Source organism: Phocoena sinus, chromosome 4, assembly GCF_008692025.1.
Source record: "Phocoena sinus isolate mPhoSin1 chromosome 4, mPhoSin1.pri, whole genome shotgun sequence".
NCBI lineage: Eukaryota > Metazoa > Chordata > Mammalia > Artiodactyla > Phocoenidae > Phocoena > Phocoena sinus.
The window spans coordinates 36,171,653-36,191,618 of NC_045766.1; the positions used below are offsets into that span (position 1 = coordinate 36,171,653).

The window sequence follows — 19,966 nt, forward strand, 5'->3', positions numbered from 1 at the left end:
ATATGCATTTCTACCGGGTTCCAGAGGTTGCTGCTGGTGGTCTAGGGGCCATACTTTAGGACCAGCTGTGTAGACAAGCACAGCGAGCGGCCCTGAACCCTGGCTGCACACTGGAATCATCTGGGATGAGACTGATGCCCAGCCTCACCCCCAGAGATTCTGATATAATAGAACTTCCGTGGAGCCTGGATAGTGTAGTTTTCAAAGCTCCCCAGGTGTTTTAATGTGCAGTCAGGGTTGAGAACCACTGGTGCCAAGGCTTCCTGGAAAAGCTGGCGAGTCTGGGCTCCAGGAGCCACATTCAGTCCTGAGTTGCCGGATTTAATCAGTTTGTTTGTCTGCATGTCCTTTCCCAGGGGCAGGTGAAAGCAATGCACTAAATGATCTTCCTAAGGGCCTTTTCCCCACTCAGTATCGAGGCTCTGACTAGGATGCTTTAAAAACGCATTTACGTGATGTACAAGTAAAACAAGCATTCAAACTCAGTTGATTTTTTTCTTAACAATGCTGCCCTCTAGTGTCCTTTTGGTAGAATTATGTTAAAAACCCACCCCAGCTATCAGTACAGTTATTTCCTATTATGCTAGATAGCTAAAAACTTGGGGGATTTTTCTCTGACATTAAAAAAAAAAAAAAAGAAGTGGGAATTCCCTGGCGGTCCAGTGGTTAGGGCTCCACGCTTCCACTGCAGGGGGCACAGGTTCAATCCCTGGTTGGGGAACTAAGGCTCTGCATGCCCATGTGAGAAAAAAAAAAAAAATTGAATATGCATTAAATTCAGTTTTACTTTGTGGCAATGTGAATCTCTAACTGTGGCCTCTACATTCTCTGCATTCCTCCCTGCATTCCGTGCTGCAGCCTTCTCCTCCCAGACTCCTTTCTGCATTCCACCAGCCCTTTCCTGCAGAGTCAGTAGCCAAACAAATCACGGAGCAAAGAAATTACCCCTCAGCTAAAGTACCTGGGGCATAAGGGCATCTTGCATAGGCTCTTCCACGCTCAGAACTGTTCCTTCTCACCTTTTCCTCACTTCCCACCTCTTTTTCACTTGGTTGATAGTTTATTGAGAATTGAATTCATCAAACAGGGGCTCCCCTGTCTTCCTATGATGAGTTCTCCAAACCTCCTGAGGTCCCACCATCTTGCCAGAAGTGTCCTTCCCACCCCCAGGAGTGTTGTTCTCCTCCATCTCCCTGTGTCAAGTCTCTCTCCCTCCATACTCCCCAACCCTCTAGCCCACATCCTCAGTAACTCCCCTATCTAGATCACTCCCAGTGGCATACAGGCTTACTCTTACATCTTCCAGTTTTAAAATAAAACTCTCCTTTGACTCTAAGTACCCCTTCAGCTGCTGCCCTCTTTCTCTGCTCCATTCATTTCCTAACTTGAGTCTACCCAGGTTGTCTCTAACGCCTTCCCTTCCCCACGCCCATTCTACCACTGGCTCCAGCCTGGCCTTGGTCCCAACGCACCACAGACACTTACAGCACTCTTTTCATGGTCTGCAGCGACCTCCCTGTCACACAGCCAAATCCTGTGGACGCTGTTTTGTGCCCTTCTGACTCGAATGCTCCTGTGTTCCAGTCCTCGGGCACAGCTCCTTCTGCAAGCACTCCCTATTCTTGATTCTGAACTGTCCCCCCATCTGGCTTCCTTCCTGCCCCTCTGGCTGCAGTGACCTCTCCCCGACTCCTGCTCTGGCTCTTAGAACCTCTACTCTTTTCTCTGGGCAGACTTCCCTTTTATAGTCTCATCCACTTCCATGGATTTAAATACAGTTAAAGACTGGTAATTAATAAATAGCTCGCTTCCAGCCCAGGTTGTTCACCGTGTCATTACCCAGTTATCTCCACTCGACATCTCCCCTCAGTCTCTCACAGTCATCTCCATTTTTGGTGTGTCCAAGGGGAGACCCTGGCTCTTCCTCCCAAACCTGTTCCTCGCTCAGTCTCCTGCATCTCGGTGAATGGCCAGTTATCTGGGAGATCGCCTTCATTCCTCCTCGTCCTCACTTGCCACGTTCAGTCCATCTGCAAGTCTAGGGGATACTACCCCCCAAACAGATTTTGATCCATTCATGCCTCTGTCTTTGCTACCACCTCCCGATTCCAAGCCCCCTCAATTCCTGCCTGGAGTACTGCAGTACCTTCCTAAAGATCTTCCTGCTTCCTCCAGCCCCCCTCCAGCCCCACAGCACGGTCAGATAGTGTTCTGAAATGTTCACTGCATCGTCATTTCCTTACCTAAAAATGTTAGTGACTTCCCATCAAGCCCTGCATAACAGACAAATAACACGGTTTGCCCTCTGCCAACTTCATCCTGTAGCCCTGTCCTGCTTCCTGACTCAGCTTCCATGGCTTCCTGATTGCGGGAACTCACCAAGCTCTGTCCAGCCTCAGGGCCTTTGCACATGCTGCTCCAGTGGCCTACAATCCTCCTCCACTGTTCTTCACCTGACTGGTCCCTATTTATTTTTTGTGCCTAAACATTACTCCTCAGGGAGACCTTCCTTAACCAACTAAAATCGGGTCTTCCCTCTTATTCCCTATCTCAGCCCCCTATTGGTTTTCTTCATAACATGTCACATTTTGTAATTACCTACTTGTTTACATCTCCATGTTCTCTACTCAATTCAGAACTCAAGGAGCTTTGTATCTGTTTTACTCACAGATGAGCCCAGTGCCTGGCAAATATTAAGTTCTTAATACATGTGTGTGAAATAAGGGAATGAAGGTACAGGAGGAGTACCACCTCCACTCCACCTTACCTGCTCTTGCCAAGGCCTCGGGAGCTGCCGCATGGCCAAGCCACTGGCCAGTCCTGTGCTCACCTTACGTGATTACAGAATGGAGACAGGGGAGGCTCTCGGGCTCATTTTATTCTGTTAACCTCCTCAGTGTTTACCAACGTGTTTGATTTGCCCCAATATCCCCAACCCCCAGCGGAGCAGACACCTCATAAATCCTGTTGACTGGATGAACATCTCAGCTCTGGGTGAAACAGGATGTGAAAGGAAAGGGAACTAGCACAACGATGGAGATCTCCAAAGAGAGAATACTTTGGGGCAGAGATTTAAATAATGGCTTTAGACTTTCAGAAATTTTAGCACAGGTACTCATTTCCATTTGTATAATAAAAGGAAAGAAAAGGTTTCATATAACCTTTTGTATCTCGTTTGCTTTATCAAGGGAGAACTATCTTCATAGATTTAGTTGCTGAGTAATAAACTGATATTTAGAAGTCTTTCTCCAAGAAAGAAAAATATTTTCCTTATAAGCCAAGTTCTACCTCTGTTGGGACTCTGGTGAGTAAAAGCATTCCCATCTTCCAGAGAAACCAAGGGCAATTTTAAATGGTTTACATAAGCCAAACAAGCAAGCAAGCTAAGACCCTAACCCTCGCTGTCTCGTTCCAAATCCCATCCCTGATCAATTAAGACAGTGATTGCTGGTGAGAAATAAAAGAAGAACACATCTACTCAACTTGAGTTTGAGAAAGGATTTGATTCTTCTGAAGGACACGTAACCTACCAGATATTAGTGGGGCAAGAAAAGCCCGTGGCCTGCAACCCCTTGAAAATGTCAAATGACCTGGCATCCTGGGTATTTGGCTGACCTGCTTTATAGAAGAAATCCAACCGTGTCTGTGACTTATCACTCAATTGAACTTGAGGTTCTCCATGCTCCCTGGTTCTGCATCACATCGGCTGGTGCCAAGATTAGCTCAGCTCCACCCCTCTGGGAAGGGGTTCATTCTCCTTGTTTAGGAAATATGATGTCAAGCTGAAAGAGGCTGATGAGCAAGCGGGGCGGGGCCACACGCAGGCCCCAGTGAAATGCATGACATGGGTGTCTTAGGATGAACTTTGGTCCAAAGTGGTCAAGGACAGAGTAGCCCATGCGGGCTGGGAGCCACTGTGGCTTTGGCTGTTTGTTCAGCATTTAATATGTTTATCTTTCTGCCAAACACATTGTTGTTGAGTCATCTCTATTAAACAGCCACCCTGAGTGAGTCTTAGCTCTGCACATCCCACACACAGAGGCAGGCCTTCTATCCCCAATGACCCTCCATTCTACAAAGTCAAAACAAATGCTTTCTCTCACTTCTCACTTTAGTGAGCCCTTAAGGTCCCCATGTTCTGAAAGAGGTGAATCATGTGTTCTTTTATCCAGCCAGGAATCCTGAAGCGATAAAAGTAAAGGAAGAACTTAAAGTGGTCATTCTGTTTTTAATATCGTTTCATGTTGTTGCGGCAATCTGAAAATGGAACGTCAGTTTACCCAAAAGTACCAACCACCTCCAAACTATCAATATTTTATGTTAGACTATTATGTTATCACCAGTGTCAAAGTAATTATATTAATCCAACAAATAATTGCATTAAATATCGAAGTTTGGGCAGGAAAAGGAAAAAAAAGACTATATAACTTTGAAAAGTATATGTAGTGCTAACTATTTGGCTTTCCATAGAAATCGTTCGAGCCATGACACATGTGATAAACCAAGGAATGGCAATGTACTGGGGAACCTCCCGCTGGAGTGCCATGGAGATCATGGTAATTTCATTTCTATTTTTAAATGGCCATTGAGTACCTATTATTGTTTGTTAGATATCATGTGTAAGTTGTAAGATCTTTTGCAAACTTTCTTCACAATCACAATGGCACTAGAATTCTATGATCAATTCCATCAGTAATAGAGATGGATATGGGGGGTGGATCTCCTCAGCTCAGAATACAGTAGGGAGGGTGCAGGTGTCTAACAGGAATTGTGCTTTAGCATGTTCTCTGGTAGTAAGAGAGTAAATTTCTCAGCTAACGAGACATATGAACACAATATTCCAGGGTTTTTTTAAATGTATTAAATAATGGTACTGTTCATAACATGCTAATTACAGATCATTTTTATATTATTATATTAGTTAAGTTTTATTTCTTTAGGAACCTAGAAATAGTCAAACTACGTTTTCTTTGTATTAGTCCATAATTCATACTTTGACTAATTTTCCCCGGACCTTACTCATTCCAAAACCTCTCAAAGAATAATAAGGATTCCCTGCATTGGTATTTCTTAGTGAAATTGATGGTCATAACTTTGCTTACTCTTTGGCAATCTGCATTCTTCTTGGTTTGTATTGATTTCACCAAGATGAAATTTTTTCATGCATACAGCCTTATTTCTCATCAGCTACAAATTCAGTTGCACTTTTATCTCCCCCTAGGAAGCCTACTCTGTAGCAAGACAATTCAACATGATCCCACCAGTCTGTGAACAAGCTGAGTACCATCTTTTCCAGAGAGAGAAAGTGGAGGTTCAGCTACCGGAGCTCTACCATAAAATAGGTAATCTTCACAATCAAATTTACTGATTATTTTTAACAACAGGACGATCAGTGATCCAGAAAAAAATGTTACTGAAGTGCTTTCCTAAATGTTCCTAATTAACCTAGGGGTTGTCAGCACTATGCATTCCAGAGACTGGAAGAATCAAAAGCGCCTGTACGTAACCTCCAGAGTATCACTCACGACAGCCAAGCAGAGCTGTCACTTGTGACTGGTGTACAAGCTGTACTCAGTAGGTGTTCAAAAAATGCATGTAGAATGAAGGGAAGAAACAATGAAGTTCCCCGTAACCAACAGTGCACGTTTGGTAGGTTTATAAAAATGAAGCACGATTGGCAGATGCCTGAACTGTAATGAAAAGATTTATGCTGATATTAGCTCATACATCTGGCCAGTTTTCCCCACAACTAACCAAGTCCTTTCTAAGCACCCCGACACTTTTGATCCCAGTTTGCAGAAGTAACTTTTTAAGGTTTTTTCTTCTGTAGGCGTCGGAGCGATGACATGGTCTCCACTGGCCTGTGGCATCATCTCAGGAAAATATGGAAATGGGGTGCCTGAAAGTTCCAGGGCTTCACTGAAGGTATTTTCCTCCACCTCTAGGAAGGGGTCTGGGGATAGGAGCAAGGGAAAAAAGGAGATTGAACAGAACAGTTCTGCAGCGGCCGGTGTTCCCTGGCCAGCTCCCCAAGCCCTCTGGAGGTCTCTACTTCTGGTCAGGCATCAGTGCAGAAAGTTCTCCTCTGGGGACCGGGGGAGATGCCCAGTGACCTGGTTGGATTCATAGACTCGAATTCCTACACTAATTCTATATTCAAGAAGGCATTTCAATTCCTCCTTCGAAACTTAGGAAACGTAAAATCCCTTTTTTATATAAGAGGATCTAATTTTACTTTTCTTGACAAAACAAAATTTAAGCCATAGAGGTTTAATCCACATGTGGCAAACCAGTTGTAGTTGAATAGGTTTGAGTTCGGTTGACGTTTTTTAATATGTGAGGATGGGGAGTAAGGAGGGAGGGTTTGGGAAGCAGATACAGAGCCAAGCCTCTGTCACGGGGGCTCAGGGCTGGCATTTGCAGAGATCAACTCCAGCTGCTGAATCTTGCAGCTTAATTTCTTCTCTGAAGCATAAAGATATTTAAGATCATTGACATAAAGTTACCTCCATTCAGAAGATCTTGATGATTAATTTACTGGAGGGTACTCCAAAATCTCTCCTTGTTAATAACAACATGCCTGTTTTTTAAAACTTGAGAGAATGTGTAATATCATTAGAATCACAAATTACTCTGTAATGTCTAGGGAGAGAACATAGGCATTTTCAAAATTCACACATGCCAAAGGCCCCAAAGAGGAAGCAGAAGTCTGACACAGCCTCTTGTCTCCATCAGCACAAAGTCAGCAAAAGGACAACTCAAGTTAAGCCCAAACCAGCGACCTTTTAATCAGTGTGGCTGGAACCACCGTGTGCTTCCCTAATCAGGACCTTCTCCAGACTCTAGGTCTATCACTTTTCTCTCTGCTGTATCAGTTGACCTATTAGCTTGTTTGTTCTCTAAGATAATACAACATAAACATTTCCTAAAACATGGTGACATGGTCCTGCTTCTAGTTTTGCATTATTACACTAATTATCCTAGAATATTATATAGGGTCTTGTTTCTGAAAAATGGAAGGTTTTGAATAAGTTAGCAAAGAAAAACGAAAAGCATCTTAGGAAAGAAGGGATAAAAGGTGGATGGCAAGAAAAGAGTGAAGAAAGAGAAGCATTGAAAATTGTGATTTTGCTGAGCACCTACTATGTGCCAAGCACCAGGCTAAGTGTTTTTATTCATCTCCTTTTTTCCTCACAAAGATAAATGGATACAGATGGCTTTTAGCCAGTTGTAGCCAAGCATGTTGTCTTACAGTCCTTCAGAGACTTTGTGAAAAACTCAAAGTGCTTCCATATATACCAGGTGTTTGTTCCAGACTATCCTTATAAGAGGGTAAACCTTTTCCAGATGCAGAAACTGAGCACAAAGAGATTAGATAACAATCCAACAGCATAAACTCATAATAGAAAAAGTTAATAGTAGAACCCAGGTCTCCTGGCTCTCAGTGCATCTCCCTAAAGGCATTTTTGTTTCCCTTCAAACTCAGGTTTTTAAAGGAGGAAGAAGTAGCTACTACACTGTATTTGAAGTATATGATTGGCTGATCTCCATCACTATTTGAGAAAAGCTTACAAACAGCTGAAAAGCTTTTAAAAATGCACTAACGAAAGGAGGAAAAGAAAAGGAGATGCAAAATATTTGAAGGTGACTAAGCCCAAAAGCAACCGGAAAAATATTTCTGTTGTTGACTTTTCAGCATCTGTTGAAACATCCTTAGCAATAAATAAGGACTCTCAACAGGCGAAAGGCAGCCAGTCACAAAGCACGCTTCTTTAGAGCTCCGCAAACCCTCAAGGCTTCTTAATTCATCAGTCCAAGTGCTTTCTGGACTAATATATGTACACTTAGAAAAGCCACTTGAGTAACTAAAGCAAAAACTACTACTACTACTGATTATATACATATACATACATACATATATATATATATATATATATATATATATATATATATATATTTCAACCTTAAGATTGAATGAGAATTCTAATAGTAAAAACATTTTTTAAAAAATAAAGACCTAGGCAAATAGATAAATAAGATGGCAACTTTCACCTTCCCCCAAAATAGAATAAATGGTTGGTATTTCACACTGGCTGTTTAAAGTTACACCAATAAAATAAGGTTGCTAATACTTTGTTTCTGCTATAAATATTGAACTAGATTTGAAGGATAAACTAACTGAGTGTGAAAAAATACCTATCTTTTAGAAAATAGTACTGCCCAGGGGGTTTTCTGGGAGGCTGCATCTGGCCCACCACTGTTACAAAGACTTCTAAATCAGTGTCATCAGCACTGACTCACCGCTGAGCTAAACACCACTACTTCTTCGTGCCTATCAGACATGTCCACGTGGCTGTCCCATGGGCATCTGTCATGCCTAATGGAGTCTGTCCTCACTCCCCAGAATCTACTCTTCCTTCTCATTTAACAATGCCTCCACCCATGCATCTGGTCATCCCAGTCAGAAGCCAAGGCATTATCTCAGCTGCCTCTTCTCCTCCCTCAGTCTTCTTCAGCGGGGCACCAACTCCTCCAGTCCACATGCTGACGCTCTGTGGTCCATTCCTTGTACCACCCTTGTTCAGATCTTCATCATTGCTTACTTGGTTTGCTGCATTAACCTCCCATCTGGACTCTCTGATTCCCCCCTCCCTTTTTCAGCTACCCACCAATTTTCTATTATCTATCTCAATTATGTGACCAATTATCTTTCTAAAAGATTAATCTGACTATATCGTAACCCTGCTTAAAATCCTTTAATGACTTCCCAATCACTGATTATAGGACAAAACCTAAAACCCACAAAAAGCATTCAAGGAAATACTCTTGAACCCGTTTTTCGTTCTTGTCTCTCCCCAAATCATATTACTTCATTTTTCACCCAAATGCACTGTGCTCTTTTTTGCCTCCCCAAAATGCCCTTCTTTACATCCTGCTGTGGAAGCTCTCCTCATCCCTGAAGACAAATCTTGGTTGTCTTCGCTCTGTGAAATCTGTCCTCACTTTATAAAACTCAGTTATTGGTACTTTCTTCTGTCATTCCATAAACACTTCTTACAGAGTCTTAGAATCCTCTGGCTGCGAGCAATAGAATGCAGTTCAACCTAATTTAATCAAAGAAGGGAACGCATAGACAGACACTCCCTGGGAAGGATGGAGTGGGATGGCCTCAGGGGTGACTCCATCCATAGATTTGCACATCGTCAGGACTCTCCATCTCCTCTATTTCTCCCTGCATGTGAGTGTCATTTTCTTCTACTACAAGTGGGTCTTCTCCACGAGGCCAGGAGCAGGAATGCTGGTGACTGCAGGCTTACATCCTTAAAGTCATGTAACCTGAGAGAAAAGAGACTTTTTCTTTATCAGCTTCAGTCCAGAGAAGAGTGGCCAAGCTTGGGTCATGTGCCAACCTGATAAACCAATGACAGTGGCCCAAAGGATAAGGTGCTGTGACCAGCTCACGTCATGCACCTATGGTGACCTATTTCCCATAAAGAGGCAGTACAAACAAGACTTCTGAGGAAATCATTGAGGGGGCAATCCAACTAAAAACAACACTTCTCAAGTTACCAGACAATGATCTGTGAGTACTTACAGGACAGAAACTGAAACTCACGTTAACTCATCACAGAGCCTGGCACATGCTAGGTACTCAATAAATGGTTCTTGAATGAGTGCAATGAGCCATAACTGAGGATCAACAAAGTCTGATCAAGAGACCAGGTGAGCAGCTTTTAAATAGAAATTTTAAATAGAAATGAAAAGTGCAATAAAATTTATGGACAGCTCTTCCCTACTGTTGGGAAAATACCTTATAGAAAAATCATAAAAATAGGTACCCTTCTGTCAAAGGTAAACAAGAAACATGCAAACTTACGTAGATCAAAGTGGGTGGAGAGGGGCAGTCCAAGTACTCCAGGTGTTCACATTAAGAAACTAAGGATATTGCCCATTATGGTACAATTTCAGAAGGAAATTTTTTAGCTCCAGCATTTTACCTAGAGATTTTCACCTCAATAGTGAAGACTTTTCTGCTCTTTTGAGCCAAAGACTTTGATGTTTAGATAGAAATAGTCAATGATCTTGAATGCTAAATTATTCTAGACAAGGCCCAGTAATGAAATGTGACTGATTCTGTCCATGGCTTTACAGTTGCTCCCTGAGTTCTAATCTACGATTAACTAACAGGCAACTGGGGGATTTGGGGCTGATCTCACAGACTAGTCCCACCCTGTTATGGCTACCTGTAATATGGGTGTCACACAGATAATGGTCACAGCAATAGGAGATGGCAAAGAAAGAGGCTTTTGGAAAATTTAAAGAATTTTGTGACATGTATAAAAGCAATAGCCCACTAATCTGTGGAGAAAAGCTCATTCAGTTGTTCCTTTGGCAAATATTTACTGAGTGTCTACTCAGTGCCGGGCCCTGTGCTGAGGGCTGAGATTCAGGGACTTGCTGGAGACAGACATGAGAAGGGGTGAATTATGAAACTATGTGGAATCCACAAGCACTGTGGAAGCACGCAGGGCTGCCAGCTGAGTTGTACTTCTTTAAGGAGGAAGTGTCTGTGCTCAATCTGAAAAATTGAAGAGATCTATCTTTACCCTGTGGAACCCTGGTTTCTCAGATCCCTTCCTCACCACCATATTGGCTGAGCCCCTCTGGGCCAACCACTGTGTCAAGACTGGAGATGTTGAGATGAACGAGAAGCCATCCCTGCCTTCCACTAACTTAGAAAGAACAATCAACATGTAATCAAACCACTGCAGGAATAGGATTAAGCAAGTGGAATGGAAAATGAAATTTCATCTTCTGATTCGTGGATTACTGCCCACAGTCAACAAGTTGGGTTTTTTATTGCATACAACCACACCCACCACCAACCTTCTTACCAAAAACACTGTTTCACTTCCATATTTAATTAATATTTTAGTTAAGCCTCATCTCCTGCCTATGCTAACATTTTCCTGCTTGTAAAGCAGTTAAAGTTATGTATTTCCAAAACACATTTGTTTCCTTTGGTATGAGGAAAGCAGTAGAAATACTATGCATCTACTTTTTAAAAACCCTAACCTAGGGGCTTCCCTGATGGCACAGTGGTTGAGAGTCCGCCTGCCGATGCAGGGGACGCGGGTTCGTGCCCCAGTCCGGGAAGATCCCACATGCCGTGGAGCGGCTGGGCCTGTGAGCCATGGCTGCTGAGCCTGCGCGTCTGGAGCCTATGCTCCGCAACGGGAGAAGCCACAACAGTGAGAGGCCCGCGTACCGCAAAAAAAAAAAAAAACAAAACCCTAACCTGCTTATGTTTTCCAGTGATTAGAGTGAGATTTATGTTGAGGGTGGGAAGAAAGGTACTCAATAAATGAATGTTTGGTATTTGTTACTTTTAGAAATCTTCCTAAAGATTGATGAATCAGTCAATCTTCATGTGTGTGGTATATGTTGAAACCTCAGGAACTCTCCTAGTTCTAATAAAAAGCAATTGTTCAAGAAGAACTTGGCTATTGGTTTTCAACCATGGTTTTTTTTTTTTTTTTTTCATTTGAATAACATTCAGAGATACTCGTCCTCTGAAAAATGTTATGAAACTAAAGTGCGGATCGGTGATGTTTTTCCCCTTGAGGACAGTAGAAGTAAGTTCAGGGGCTCTCTGATGTACCCAGCATGCTGCCAGGGAAGGCTGCTCGGCCCCCATCATGGTGCTCATTGCTCCTAACTGTCCACCTACCTCATCACCACTGGCACCAGCCGTCATCTCTGGAGAGATGCTCAAGGCCACACTTCCTCCTGGAGGAAGCTAAGGTCTCCGGAGCCGAGACTGGGAAGACTCTTGGCCGTCTCTCTAAGCAAACTTCATGTGAGGAGCCAGACCATAAGCCTCTGAGATCTAGGAGGAGAACAGAACTGGGGCTGCTTGTTGTTTTTTCTTTTCATATCTGCAAAATCATTCCAAAAATCATAACAAAACATAATGCGGTTTTTTTCTTTGGAAATACTGTCTTAGAATGATGAAAAAAATACTTAAAAAAAAAACAAAAGCCAGCAGCCCATTGAAATCATATGGGTGGAGATTTTGTGATGATTGCCCAGCTTTCCACTGCCTTTGGGAAGGTAAAGGTCTGTGGTGGTAATTATGTCATGAATGCATGCAATGGAGAATACGTTGCTACACAGGGAGATGGTTTTTATTATTGTCACTAAAACAGACTAACCGATTCTTACAAATATTCTTTTCCTTTGGGTGTTGCTGCATAGTGCTAGCTTTGTACGTAAGGGTCTGTTGTTCCTTGTTTCATAGTAAGAGCAGAACCTTCTGGAAAATAGGGCATTGAGAAATTCTAAAATATTCTTTTCCTTATATTTAGGAAATCAGGCTCACTTCACAGTCTACATCAGGGTCAGTCTCTTCTCAGAGGTTTTAAAGATTAGTTTCTCATTTACCTTTTTAAGTTCCCTTGCCTTTTTAACTTTCAAACATTATACAAAAGGTAATACACGTTTGGGAAAGTGTTTATCCACTTTAAAACTTTAAAATGGGACTTCTCTGGTGGTCCAGTGGTTAAGACTCTGCGCTTCCACTGCAGGGGGCACAGGTTCCATCCCTGGTCGGGGAAGTTCCAAATGCCTCATGGTGTGACTTTAAAATGTACTCGGTACCTATCAATTACACCATTCACATCTGCTTCTAGGAAGGAGCAGAGAAAGCTAACAATAAAACACTATTATAAGAATACTGAAGAGACTAGGAGTAAATTGAAGGCAAGAGGGAGAAAGATAGTTACAGCAAGAAATGTAAGATAATGACTTCCTTTGAGAAGAAAGCTTGGCACCCAACTTCCTTGACAAAAAGGAAACATAATAGACCCTGGTGAAATGTAAATGCCTTTTTTCCCCTACATTCTAAGGGCTATTGCAATATGAAACATCATGTCCAGATGGGATCTAATTGATTATATGTTAGGATTTTAACAACCTTTGTGCGTGTCAATGGATCTGAATCGTGAGTTTTAGTCAAAATCAATCTGTCTTGAATCAGTAAACAAGGAAGGAGACGGTGGGGAACATTTCCTTGCATGAAGACATAGGCATCCTTGTCACCATCAAACAGAAAGGTCAGAGCCAAGAAGATTGAGGAATTCACCACGAGGCTCTTACATTTTATTGAATTAACAATCTTTGCATCAAACCCTTACCAGACATTAATATTTAAATGTTCTTCTTATCTCTAGTGCTACCAGTGGTTGAAGGAAAGGATTGTGAGTGAAGAAGGGAGAAAACAGCAAAACAAGCTGAAAGACCTTTCCCCGATTGCGGAGCGTCTGGGATGCACGCTACCTCAGCTAGCCGTGGGTGAGAAAGTCACTTGGGAGGGGAAGCCTTGCTGGATCACGGAAAATGAAATCATTCTCTATTGCTGCTCCACATCTCTTGCATGATAACATACCTATTGCAGGGGCAGATGATCTCTGAAGCATAGACTCCTGGTTCATACTATCTAAAACGAGACATAGCATTAGATAGGTTTTTCAGAGTTCCCTAGAGTGGTTCCACATGCTGAAACACTTTTCTTACTTCCTTCTCCTTTCCCTTATAACACAGTTTAAACAAGAACACATCAGTGAAAACGCACACATCCTCACAGTGTCAAGGGTGAGCACCCCTGAGCTGTGTAGTGACATCCGTTGCTTCTGGTTCAATTTTCCATCCCCATCGAAGGTAAGGCGGGGTTGGTGAGAGGCTGAGGAGCAGGGCTGCGAGCGTGGCCAAGGCTACTGCCACATGGAAGGCCTATCCCATGGGAGCAGCGTCACCGCGAAACTTCCAGAGCCACGACAATGGCTCTTCCGACATAGTGGAGTCAATGAAAGGTCACGGTCACGGGTAACAATTGAAAGCCACGTTGCACCAGAACCGTCCTGTAGAAATATAATGTGCACCGTGCGTTTAATCTTTAAATTTCCAGTGGCCATATTAAAATAGTAAAATGGAAATAGGTGAAATTAATTTTTAAATGGATTTTATTTAACCCAATATAGCCAACATATTATCATTTTTAACATGTAATAAATATAAAAAGTTACTGAGATATGTCACACTCTATTTTTCATACTAAGTCTTCAAAATCCAGAGTGTATTTTACACCTACAGCACATGTCAATTCAGGCTAAACACATCTCCTGGGTTCAATAGCCACAAGTGGCTAGAGACTAGGGATTAGACAGAAAAGCATTTAAACTTTCAGTTCCCTTGCTGGAGAGTATCTGCCAGGCTCTGTGATGAGCTCTTTAATGCTCATCTTGTCTCCTTAATCGTGGGTCCCGCGAGGTGTATACTAATCGAGGTGATACTGATCGTAGCCCTATCTTACAGATGTTAATGGAGTTTTGCTACTATTATCTCCACTTTACAAATGAAGAAGAGGCTGAAGAGAAAACAATTCATGTGGTAGCTATGAGAAAAGAATAAAATGGGTATAGAGTCTAGAAAAAACTCCTAAGGATTAAGAAATAGCAGGAATTGGGACAAATCAGATACAGTGAGCCAACGAGATAAAAAGCTCAAGATAAGTTCTATGCAAATAAAATAAAAGAATATTTGTTAGATGCTTGACTCTTCTGAGGCTGGAAGGCAGGAAAATGGTAGCTGCAGCTAATAGTCACAGAAAGATGGGAATGGGAGACGGTTTTAGGAGGGAAATACCAGTTACCTAAGTATATGTGTAACTATTGCTGTAATCCTTTCTTCCAAAAAACAAAAAAAACAAAGATTATATTTAATGTGATTAGTTAGCATCGCTGCTACAATGGCTTTAATGAGCCCAGTAAAAGGTATTAGCTATCAACCATTAGCAAGTTATTTAACCTGATTATCAATTTTCTCATCTGTAAAATGGGTATAGTAGTATATATCTTACAAACTTGTTGAGCAAAAGGAAATTATGTATGTAAAGAAAAGAGTAGGTGCTCAGTAACTGGTGAAGATGAGGATGAAGATGATGGTGTTTTTGCAAAGAATTAGACACCCTCTGCTGAAACTCTGTCCACTCCTAGCTGTCATATATGGTCAGAGGCACAAGCACAAAGAGAAACACCTATTCTTAAACCATAGCCATAAATACAATCTTTAGGTGGTAACAAGAAACAAGTGTTGAATCTAGCTCTGAAAGAGATAGAAGAACACTGTCTTTCTAAAGAGAAAATCTTTACAACATTTAGACTTTCACTGGATGTCAGATGTACATGACTCTTTACAGAGTCTGAGTTTAAATTAAAACATGCTTTGTTTCTCCTTTTCCTCCCTCTGTGCCCCCAGATGTCTTTCTCGCCTGTCATTTTTTTCTTTTCTTTGTAAACAGGTAGTTTTGTTTTTAACCACAGAACTCTCAAACCAAGAGGGAGATTATTTCCAGGCATATTACCTTTGATCTGCTAGAAGCGTGTCGGGGGAGGGGAGATCCTAAGGCAGGAAACAAACTACTTCAACCCAACTGTGGGCTGGTGCCCGTGTCTCACGCCTGCACAGGAGCCAGCATTCACACCTTGCTCATAGACACTCTGGATGTGCCTGTGGGGGACACTTGAGTAGCTGCTAATTATCTGGAATCATCTACGTTACCTCTGGCATTGGCCAGCTCTACCCAGTGGGTTCTCCTGCATGGCCCAGCAGCCCATGGGGGAATCATCTGTTGCTGGCATCAGGTAGTTTATGGGCAATAATTCTCTCAGTGCCCTGCTTTGCCCTCAGAACTTCCACTAGTGCCAAAAAAGAGTTCTAAGTGCAAAGTAGGAAATAAGGCAGCCAAAAAAAGAAAATAGAAAGAAAGAAAAAGCCCAGGATCACTTGGCTTGTTGCCTTCATAGAGCATTATTTTTCCCACGTGGAAGGATTTAGTGATTGCCTTAAAAGGTCTGAGTGTGGTTAACAGCTTAACAGTATCAGTTAACAGCATGGCCTGACCAAATGGGGGCAGAAGAATAGGTGTTCAGGGATGTCCATCAATCATCCATGTCTCCGTTTATTCAACAAACATCTAATGAGCACCTACTATGCGCAGGTGCTGGGCTGGGTGCTGAGCATCCAACTGCAAATAACACACATCTCACAGTCTGGTGGGCAAGTCAAGAAATTAACAGATAATTTTAATATAGTGTGAGAGTAAAATAATTGAGAAGGGCAGGGTGGGCTGGGGGCAGGGGTGGGGGGTGGGTTTGGCAGTAAAATGTAGGAGCTCCCAACCCGGCCTGGGGCTCAGGGAAGGACTTTAGGAGAAGGCGGTGCCCACGAGGAATCCCAGATGATGAGTAGATATTAGTGAGGCAAAGGAAGGGAGGAGGCAAAGGGACATTCCAGACCCAGGGGACAGCTTGAGCCAAGGGCTTGGGGAGGAGAAACACAGCATGATATTTGGGGTTGGAGAGGATTTACAAATAGTGCTGTTGGAGCACTAAGTTCAAGGCAGGGAGTGAGGAGACCGGAAGCTGGAGTGGAGGGCTTTCTAGTAAGGTTTGTCAGGGTGAGAAGTGAGAGCTTCACCTCACAGGACCAGGATCCCGTCAGGCACACGTTGAAGAACGTTTAGCAGGCAAGTGTCTTGAACAGATTTGTATCTGGAGAAGCTACTGCTGGATGTGTGCGGGGTAGGCAGGGAGAATCCAAACAAGACGTAGGAAAACCAGTTGTGCAGGAGAGACGGTGAGGGCCTGAGGGAGTGGACAGTTGAACCAGAGCAGTGATTCTCCAAGTGTGTTCCCATATCCACACACTGGAATACTATTCTGCAGTAAAAGAAATGATATACTGACCCGTGCTATAACATGGATGAACCGCACAGACATTATGCTAAGTGAAAGAAGCCAGACACAAAGACGTACTCCATGATTCCATTTAGGTGAAATGTCCAGAAATAATAAATCCATAGGGGCACAAAGTAGATGAGTGGTTTCCTTGGGTTGGGGGTAGAAATGGGATTAACTGCGAATGGGTATGAAGGATCTTATTGGGATGATGGGAGTGTTCTAAAACTGGATTGTAAATGGTGATGATTGCACACATGATAAATTTATGAAAAATTATTGAATTGTACACCTAAAATGGGTACATTTTACCTCAATAAAGTTGTTTAAAAAAAAAGAGTACCTGTACCGGCAGCATCAGCATCACCTGGGAACTTGTCAGAAATGCAGATCCTCAGGCCCCACTCCAGACATTCTGGGTCAGAAATGCAAGGTGAAGCACTGAGTAATCAATGTTTCACAGGCCCTCCAGGTGACTGAGGCATGCTAAAATTTGAGAACTACTGGATTAGAGAAATATTTAGGAAGGACAATCAACTAGATGACAATTAAAAGGGAATGTGGGATCAGAAAAGGACAGTGCCCAAGGATAACTCCCAGGTTTCTGGTTTGGGAGGCCAAGTTACTGGTGATGCCACCAAATGAGACTGGTAACCCAAGAGGGACAGGCTTATTAAGTAGCAAGAAGTTCACAGTGGCTGTGGGGTGTCTAGCAGGGACATCCAGCAGACACTGCATCCCTGGGCCTAGAGCAATATCTAGTTCCAGGCAGGTACAAACTGCAAAGTCTACTTGAACCACAGGGAGTTTCCTGGGCACCCTGACTTCTGACATGGTGAGAAGGGGACTGGGATGTGAGGGGGATGCAGGGAGTCTCAACTGGCCTTTTACAAGTTTAAGAGGAGGAGAAGGGTAGGGTGGCAGCTACACAGGTATGAAGGGCCTGAGGAGGCTTATTTTAGAATGGGAGAAATTTGATTATGCCTTCTTGATAAAGAGAAAGAGGATAGTAAGAAATCAAACATCCAGGAGAGCAAGAGAGGGGGAGAAATAATGGATGAATCAAATCCAAGAAAAGGCAAAAGGAATGGGACCAGGGCAGAGTTTGGCTTTGAACAGACAGCACCCTATAGCCTCTGAAACTGGAGTATGTGTGTGTGTACTTGTGTCCATAGGTGAGTGGGAAATTAAGGAATATGCTACCTGAGGGACTCAATTTTCTACATAAAGTAGGCAGCTAGGCCATCTGCTGAGAGGGAGGAGGCCTGGGTTGAAGAGGGTTTAAGGGTAGAGGTTGCTAGAGGCAGAAGGAGGGGTGAGGGGTTTGAGGGCTGGTGAGAGAGACGGTCTCCCCAGAATGAACCTCGCGTCAGGAAGAAAGGCAGGTCCAGAGAGGGCTGACAGGTCAGTGGAGACAGAGGACCCAGGTACTCAGAATCTACACGGACTCTATGTAACAGATGAGGGGAAAGTGAGAGCATGAATGAGATGGAAAAGACAGATGCAAACAGGAATCCAGACGTTCGCCCAGGAGCAGTGTCAGGTGTCTTCAGGAACAAGACAGTGTTCCTGGGCTGGGCAGCTAGATTAGATGCCCCAGTTGTGGGGCAGAGGAGCCCTAAGCCCACAGTTCACGTGCACGGATTCTACCGAGTCCTCCACACAACAGGGGTTGCTGCTGACGTTTTTAATCCTGGAGCATGCTGTCCATCCTCCCCCCAAATTAATATGTTTTGGTTGTGACAACGGAAGCTACAAATGGTGTGTGCAGACTCATCAACAGTCAGAAGTGCTTTGACTTCCTGACCTACTGCTCTCTCTTCCCAGCGTGGTGCCTGAGAAACGAGGGTGTGAGTTCCGTGCTCCTGGGATCATCCACTCCTGAACAACTCATTGAAAACCTCGGTGCCATTCAGGCAAGTACTGCAGCCCTTTCCAACCAACTCCAGGGAATTCCCTGGTGCCTTTGAAGATGCCCCCAGGCAGTGTCCCATCTCCCCACCTCTGTCCTTCATTGTGTCACAGCTGAGTTGCATGAAAGCCCCTAATATAGGGAATAGGCTACCTGTTCCTACATAGGGGAAGAAGGGAAATGGGGACAAAGGCAAAAGAAGCAACAGAACTTTCACAGTATGTGGATCCAGGGATGTCCTCTTCTGATTAACAGGCAGTCTCCTCCGGGCTCATTTCTCAGGATGGCTTGTGTCTGTGGGACAGTGTAGTCTATGACCCAAGCAATGTTAAACCTGACGACTGGGTTCCCAGGTCGAACCACACAAGCCTGCCTAATAACCAGCCTGAAATGTAGGAGCCGCAGGACAATATCCAGACATCATGTATTTACTTTTTTCCCCACAAATATTTATTGCCAATCTACAGTGTGCCAGGCCCCTCATTTCTGCTCTCCTAGCATCCTGGATCTCTCTCCCCATCACAGCACTTACAATAATGTAGTATAATCGCCTGTCTCCCCTGAGGTCAGAGACTTGTGTCTTTCTTGCTTCTCCACTGATTTTCCAGTTCCTAGACTCTATGGCCCTTAGTCAACACTCAAGAAATACCTATTGAATGAATGAATGTTTGCCGCTTTTAAGACAAATAGGCTCAGAATTCCAGGAACACATCTCCCTAACAGCAATCAGGAGCGCCCACCCCCATTCCCTCCCCTGCAGGGATTGCTAGGCCTGGAGGGAGCCTGCAGCTGTACCTGGAGAGCCTGTAAGGCAGCAGGAGGGGAAGTGGGAAAGAGATGTTCCTGGGAGTTCTGAGGAGAGGGTGGAGGTTGGTGGCTGTGGTGATCATCCCCTGCCCCCAAAGGTCACATCTCAGTCCTGAGCCTGCCCCACTCTCAGCCCCGCCAGAGGCTGCAGGAACGAGCCCGTCCACAGCTCTTGCCGTAGCTGTATCACCTGCCCAAACAGAAGTGCCTCACAGCCTCTCCCCTGTCCATCTGTCCCCGAAACCAGCACTTAGCCCTGTTACCTCTCCCAGAAGGACGTAGATGGAGGTGGGGACAAGCTTGATTAAACTTAAAACTTTTAAAAATCCTTTTGAAGAATAGCCTCGAATATGCTGGCAGATAAAACGGTGCAGACCTCCTCCTTCTCTACCGTCACCTTTCTTCGGGCTGTGCAGCTGGGTAATCATCTCTGCCTCTCAGCTTCTGAGAA

At 43.6% G+C, this 19,966-nt stretch overlaps 2 protein-coding genes across 6 annotated transcripts in view; one reads left to right on the forward strand and one right to left on the reverse strand.

Moving 5' to 3' along the window:
• Positions 1-19,966, forward strand: part of KCNAB1 (potassium voltage-gated channel subfamily A member regulatory beta subunit 1) — a 434,576-nt gene that overhangs the window by 408,906 nt on the left and 5,704 nt on the right. For all 5 annotated transcript variants that reach the window (XM_032630069.1, XM_032630072.1, XM_032630070.1 and 2 more), the window contains 5 exons: positions 4,471-4,556; positions 5,222-5,342; positions 5,831-5,925; positions 13,233-13,353; positions 18,624-18,712. In XM_032630069.1, the coding sequence (XP_032485960.1) occupies positions 4,471-4,556; positions 5,222-5,342; positions 5,831-5,925; positions 13,233-13,353; positions 18,624-18,712 (512 nt within the window). The remainder of the gene's footprint in view (positions 1-4,470; positions 4,557-5,221; positions 5,343-5,830; positions 5,926-13,232; positions 13,354-18,623; positions 18,713-19,966) is intronic.
• Positions 13,132-19,966, reverse strand: part of SSR3 (signal sequence receptor subunit 3) — a 28,232-nt gene continuing 21,397 nt past the window's right edge. The window contains exon 6 of the transcript XR_004349641.1: positions 13,132-13,919. The gene's annotated coding sequence lies outside the window, so the exon portion shown is untranslated. The remainder of the gene's footprint in view (positions 13,920-19,966) is intronic.